General features: G+C 48.9%; 1 protein-coding gene across 4 annotated transcripts; it reads right to left on the bottom strand.

The window, feature by feature from the left end:
• Positions 1-599: 599 nt before the first annotated feature.
• On the bottom strand, positions 600-5,489 carry LOC119881913 (hemojuvelin-like). 4 transcript variants are annotated; one of them, XM_038691996.1, is made up of 5 exons: positions 5,230-5,489; positions 4,010-4,055; positions 3,121-3,293; positions 2,091-2,623; positions 600-1,895 (listed from the first exon to the last, which is right to left on the bottom strand). In XM_038691996.1, the coding sequence occupies exons 3-5, from the start codon at positions 3,215-3,217 to the stop codon at positions 1,269-1,271; spliced, it is 1,257 nt and encodes a 418-aa protein (XP_038547924.1). In that variant the 5' UTR covers positions 3,218-3,293; positions 4,010-4,055; positions 5,230-5,489; the 3' UTR covers positions 600-1,268. The 4 variants fall into 4 exon arrangements, with proteins under 4 accessions (XP_038547924.1, XP_038547922.1, XP_038547925.1 ...); XM_038691994.1 differs by having other exon boundaries at positions 5,302-5,489; XM_038691997.1 differs by lacking the exon at positions 4,010-4,055.
• Between the last annotated feature and the right edge of the window lie 1,035 nt (positions 5,490-6,524).

Raw genomic sequence — 6,524 nt, 5'->3', positions numbered from 1 at the left:
AAACGGCAACATTAGAAAAATTGTTTTTGCCTTTTTGGAAAAAAAGACTCGATGGAAGCTGGAAACAGTTCTGACCTCGCGACTGATCAGCTGTTTCTGCTGTCGGCATCTTCCTGGATTTTCACATTATTCTCAGAAACATGGCCGGTAGCTACTTGCCCAGTGAAGCTCCTGAAGACCTCTCTGTATGGTCCCCAGGTCCATGGACCTCAGGTTCATGGTCCCCAGGTTCATGGTCCCCAGGTCCATGGTCCCCAGGTTCATGGTCCCCTGGTTCCCCAGGTTCATGGTCCCCTGGTTCCCCAGGTTCATGGTCCCCAGGTCCATGGTCCCCAGGTTCATGGTCCCCTGGTTGCCCAGGTTCATGGTCCCCAGGTCCATGGCCTAAGTTCCATGGCCTAAGTTCCATGGTCCTCAGGTCCATGGTCCCCAGGTTCATGGTCCCCAGGTCCATGGTCCCCAGTTTCATGGTCCATGGCTAAATGCCTAAAATTCGCTGGAGAATTAGATGGAAACACGGCTGATGGTTTTTTATACAAAACATACCAACAGAGCGAGAGTCCTGGTTCATGTAACGAGTCACTACAATCCAGAAGAAGGCAGCTCCTCAACATTTATTTACAAACAGATTGTCGGTGCTCCGTCTCTTAATCCTTTCTTTCAGATTGCTGTTAATGACGGCTCATCTGGACTGTAATTGTGGATTTGGACCTGAACCCTCCTGGACTTCCTGTTTACAGTCAGCGTTTATTATTAGTTTACACAAAGCTTCAAAGTGTTGCAAAACGTTTTTATGTATAGAATACAGAGATGGACTATCCAGAGTACTGACTCTGTGCTCTAAAGCTTCAGGAAACGCAGGAAGCGTCTCCGGTTTCAGCCGGCAGAGCCTTTCAATTCTGTTCAAATTCTTAAACATTTGATCAGTTTCCTTCTCTTCAGCAGCAGTTTCATTTTCTGTCTATATAATGTTCAGCACTGATCCAGGATCAGTCTGGCTGTGTGACACCAGAGCGGGCGGGGGGGGGGGGGTATAAAGTCCCCGTAGGGTCTGTTTCATCCACATGACCTCGCATCAGGACGCCATGTTGGATAGCTGTTAAAATGGCGGCCTGCGGGGGAAACGCTTTTTGAGCCGCAGCTGCAATCCCGTGAGTGGCCACTGGGCAAAACTGGAACCAGGCTGAGCGGCGGCGCCGTCTCCAGGTCTTATCATACATCCATCAACTGTCAAACAGGTCTGAGGTCTGCAGTGACTTCCTGCCGCTTCAGGCTGTGGTTACAGTTCCCAGCATGCCGAGCAGCAGCAGCGTCAGGTCCAGTCGTGTCCCGTGTTGCTCAGCGGAGGAGACGGGCAGCAGGTGAACTCTCTGCGTGTCAGAGATCATGTTTCGTGCGTCCTGCGCTGCGCTGACGGCGGCCGTGCTGGAGTTCGTATCTCCGCTGGCGATCAGGTCGAACACGCAGGCCTGGTAGTAGACGTCTTGGGCGGGAAGCAGCGCAGCGCAGTGAGCCCAGGGGCTGACGGCGGAGGAAGGGGAGGAGTCTGGCGCCGGTGGGTGGAGCACGTTGAGTCTCTGGGAGGTGGGGCAGCCCCACACGCACAGCTGCAGGTCCTGCTCGGGGCCGAAGGCCTCCACGATGCTGCGCGGCGAGCGGACCGACAGGCCGAGCGAGCGTCCGCTCTGACGCACCACCAGCAACGTACCGATGTGAGCCGCCCGGATCTCCGCGTGCCGGCCTGGACTCTGAGACCGGACCGTCAGGCTGTGTTGACCTCTCCGCTCGCCGCTCGACACTGAGCCATCAGCGAACGCAGCGGGAACGTTATCGAGCTCCGCCTGGTACAGCTGCTGGTCAATGCACTGACGCCAGTTCTTAAAGATGATGGTGATCTGTGGAGGTGAACATCCGGCTGTTAGTGAACTGTGTCCTCACCTGTTAATCTTTATTCCCACCTGATCCGTTCTGTCACTGGCAATAAATTAAATACGACGACGTCACGCTCAACGATCTGCAGCGTAACTTTCTAAAATAAAATACCAGATCATCATCAACATCAGAACGTGGAGCAGGTCTCTGTGACTCACCTTAGTCAGCGCCGTGGCGTGCGACCCCCCCTTTGTTGGCGATCCGGTGCCCTGGATGTACAGGTACTCGTTGTCAACGAGAGGCCACGCCCCCTGCACGGCACACGTCTGGAACTCGTTGTTGAAGGTTCGAACGTGCGGGTCTCCGAACACGCCGCAGTGGAGGTACTCCGGCCTGCGTCCCTCTCTGCTGAGGAAGCTCCTCTCGTAGAGGCAGGCTTCTCCCGACAGCGTGCCCTGGGGCAGGGGGCGGGGCTGGGCGGTGGGGCCCGCACGGGGGCAGCGGTGCTGGATCAGCAGGTCTTCGATGCCCTGAACCGCAGAGTGGTACGCCAGGTCGCCTCGACACGCCCGCGCCATCCTCTTAGTGCACATGGCGTAGGAGCGTAGGGCGCTGCAGTAACCGGCGTTCACCGCCTCCCTGCTGGGAGCCGCTCCTCCTCCTGCTCCTCCTCCCCCGCTGCTGCTTCCCAGGTCCAGCGTCGCAGCCACAAAGTCCGAGTTACACCTCAGGATGCGACAGGAAGCTCCGGCTGAAGAGAGGAGGAAACATCAGAAAACGTCTGAGCTTTGTGGCTCCAGAGGAGAAAATAATCCCGATGATGTTTCCATGAAATCTTCTCAACTCGTGTCAATATATCAAAAACACGTGATGTTTCACGAGTCAGCCTGAGCTGAAAATGTGAGTTCAGAAGTCTCTTTAGTCATAGTCATATGGGCATAATGACATTAATCAATAGTTGCAGCCCTAGCTGTAATGAAAGACACTTTCCAGTTGCATTATGGGAAATGTAGGATCGTCAGAGTCGAGCTCCTGAATGAATCATTAAAAAAAGAGCGACGCCTTTTGATGTTACCTTTTGTAACGTTAAATAATATGTTTTTATTTTCTATTTCTTTAGAAGTATATTTAGTTTTTCTGCTGTCAGATGTTTGTTGTTTATTTTGAAGCAGCTAGCTTCTAGCCTCCTGATGCTAACATGTAAAGGAGTTGGCAGGTGAGCAGACTCTTATTTGTGTGTGTTTGTACCTTCAGGTAAACTCAGCTGGACCAGCAGCAGAGTCAGGTGGATGCAGTGTTTCCATGGTAACGCCGCGTGTCGCGCGGCGGCAGCCCGAGGCTCCATCGGCAGACCGAACCCGGGACGGGCCGAGATCACCAGGACACAAAGAGGGAAGGTGTCACGCTCACCTGTCTGTTACCTGTCGGCCAACACATACTGTAATTAATTTACAGACCCAGCACTAATAAAAACATAACGGTTCATTCTGTAAGGTTTTTGTACTGAAAACATAGTTATGGATCTTTTATTGCATCTCAGAAATATTACACACTGAACCTTTAAGTTTTTTAACCGTGACCTTTTGCTAAACCTAACCAAACTGCATCGTTTCACAACATTAACCACTTGTTTTATTTTGAAAGTCTAACTTGACCGCGGAGACCTACACGTGCAAAAACAACGCTAAAGGGTTCCCAGGGCGTTAAACAGCGACGCCAAGGCTTCCATATGTGACGAGTTGGAACGCACTGTCATCAGCTGTTGATGTTTTTGAGCATCAGAGCCGTGATGCGAGCGAGCGAGCTCAGTTTCCAGTTATCTCTCTCTCTCTCTGTTTCTCAGTACGGACCAATGACAGGTTAGCAGACATGATCTGATGTGATTAAAGTGCATTATGGTCCATTAGTACCGGCTGATCATCGTTCTCTTTTAAACCGATCACTCTGTGTTCATCATGTTTCATGTTAATCCGTCTGCCTGTAATCGATCAGTGACCTCATCAGCAGCCGACTTTCTCCCTGACATGAATCATTTCTCAAACATTCACTCGCTGAAACAACAAAAGCAAAGTTCATGACGTGCGCACAATGCAGCACGTTACAGGTGACGGTCAGAGCGCCGCCATCGCCGGCTCACCTGCTCTGTTACCTGAGACGACCTTCTTCGGGACCCATCAGACAACCTGCACACACAAACATCACATGACCCATCAGCTGTATAATCATTAGTGAGCCCTAACAGGCGACACATTTCAGCTTCAGTAGAGTACAGATGGAGATAACACCAACAGCGCTGCAGTCAGAGAGCCCAGCTCATTGGTGCAGGACCACAGCGTCACATGACCAACCGTAACACTCAGATCCACACATTCAAAACGACTTTCTATAAACGTTAAATGAAGTCCAGTTATTGTCATTTCTCCACAAACTGAGTTTACAAATGACCGACGTGAAGTTTTTCAGGTCGATAATTCGAGCGGATCTGATTCTGAGTGAGCGCCATGTGACCGGAGCTTTATAAAGTGCAACCAAAATAAATAAACAGAAGAAACACGAGACTCCACAACACAAACACATCCTGCTTCACGAAGGCTCTGACGTTGGCTGGTGTTGGTTCGGCTGCAGTTTGATATTAACACGGAGCTTTTAGCTTCACTGAGTCCATCTCTAAGTTATATTTCAGGAATCAGCGTCACTAAGTCGCGCATTGCTTTTAATATTTTACTGACGAGACGATTCATCTGTTGAAACGAATCTAAACTGACTGACAGCAAAGTACACAAATCCTGTACCTGGGTGAAAGTACAGATACCCTCGCTAAATATTACTCCACTAACAGTAGAAGTCTTCAATTTAAACTTCTACTTGAGTCAAAGTACAAAAGTTTTTAAAAGCAGTACTGTTAGGATAGTTGTGTGTGTGTCAGGAGCTGCTGACATGACAGAGTTTAAAAAATACCGCAAACTTTCCTTTTCATTAAACAATGTTATTCATTAGAAACAGATTGTCCTTTTAATAATAATTAAAGTTACTCAGTTGAAAATGGTGAGAAATGCTGTCACAGTTTCTCAGAGCCCGAAGTGACACCTCCAAAGCTCAACGTTATTACAAATACATTAAAAAGGAAAAGCAGGAAATCTTCACAGTTGTGAACCGTTAAATGTTTTTACATGAAAAATGTCTTAAACTATCAAAGTTGTTTAATTTCACAGTCTAATAATCCTGTCTGCTGTCAAACTGTGAGTTTAATTTATAACTAATAGTAACTGAAGCTGTCAGATGAATGTAGTGAAGTAAAAAGTACAACATCTCCCTCTGACGGAGCAGAAGGAGGAAGTGTCACGGAAACAAAAGTACCTCAAACTTAGTACTTGAGTAAATGTACTTGTCCACCTCTGGTAACTGATCCTCTGTTGACGTGAGGCCTACCTGCAGAGTCAGAGTCCGTCAGGCTCATGAATGAAATGATTTCAGAACAAAACGTCACTGAGCTCTGAGCTCCTGCAGCTGGAGGAACTAACGCTTTGTAAACTTTATTTATATGGTTTTAGGAACAAACGGTTTGGAGCGTCAGCGCTGACCCGTCTCTCTCTGATGTAACCTGGACTCTCGTCTGTTTGTCTGTTTTTTTTCCCTGCAGAACAAACAGCAGCAGGCAGGAGGCGGGGCTTGCTGTGGCGCTGATCATTCATTGGCCACACTGCCAGTGGGGAGCCTCGAGACAAAAGCTGCAGGTAAATGGAACTGGTTAGTCACATGGTTAAAGAGGTTAAAGATCCGCCTATGACCACCAGCCTTTAATCATTATCGTTATGAGTACTTTAATTACTTTTACTGATATTTGTATTAGTACCACTGCTATTATTTTACAGCTCTATGTGGAACCTGCATCGTGCTGATGTGTCTTTGCTTTCCGCCCTTAGTAGGCCCCAAATCTTGAGGGCCCACATTTTGATTCAACAGCTCATGCTGGCCGCACACTAGAGGACAACTGGGCTGATTCTGGGTCCGATTTGCCCTCCAATCGTGGGACGTACCCGATCCGAGGCTGGTCGGAACAGATTATCGGCCCAAATGATCCTGTAGTGTGACGGGTTTACAGAGAGAACCTGAAGGTCGCCGACTGGATCAGAGGCTCCCTCATTTCTAATTGTAAAGGTAGAACACACACACAACAGACTGCCTCCATGTTTGTTTCTGTCTGAAGTCACGTTTAATCATGCGAGATTCTGTAAGATCCAAAGTCCCCGGAACCGCCACTCTGAAACCTTTTAGTGTGAACGCAGAGTGGTCCTGAGACCAGACGGAACCGTCTGTGTGATTATAATATAGATCTGAAAGTCTTCTAGTGAGCAGCAGGCGTAACACCGTGACAGCAAAAGATCTCTGGTCACACATCAGCAAACTGACTTCCTTGTTCAGAGGACGCAGCAGACGTGTGTGAAACCAACATCTCATATTTACCTACAACAACAACAGCCGAGACACAGGCTGCTGCATCCCGCTCAGCTGCAGGACAGAATCAGCTGGTTTAAAGATGCAGGGTCCGGATCAGGGTCAAGGTCCGGGTCCGGGTCAGGACTGCCGAGTTCTGGAGGGGCTGTTTAATGATTCAACTACAATTCTAAAGGTAAAAATATCAGTTTACACTT

This window comes from Micropterus salmoides, unplaced genomic scaffold (assembly GCF_014851395.1).
Source record: "Micropterus salmoides isolate LMB-PRFRI ecotype aquatic unplaced genomic scaffold, ASM1485139v1 Ms_hic_scaffold_2801, whole genome shotgun sequence".
NCBI classification, from domain to species: domain Eukaryota; kingdom Metazoa; phylum Chordata; class Actinopteri; order Centrarchiformes; family Centrarchidae; genus Micropterus; species Micropterus salmoides.
The sequence above is the reverse complement of the archived record's forward strand: the minus strand, read 5'-3'. Positions and strand labels throughout refer to the sequence as shown.

Bases quoted from the DNA above. Each gene is read 5' to 3' on its own strand.
- LOC119881913 (XM_038691996.1), bottom strand. From the start codon at position 3,217: ATGGAGCCTCGGGCTGCCGCCGCGCGACACGCGGCGTTACCATGGAAA. The intron at 2,624-3,120 runs GTACAAACACAC...TCCTCTCTTCAG, and splicing joins CCAGCTGAGTTTACCTGAAG to CCGGAGCTTCCTGTCGCATC. The intron at 1,896-2,090 runs GTGAGTCACAGA...TCACCTCCACAG, and splicing joins ACGCCACGGCGCTGACTAAG to ATCACCATCATCTTTAAGAA.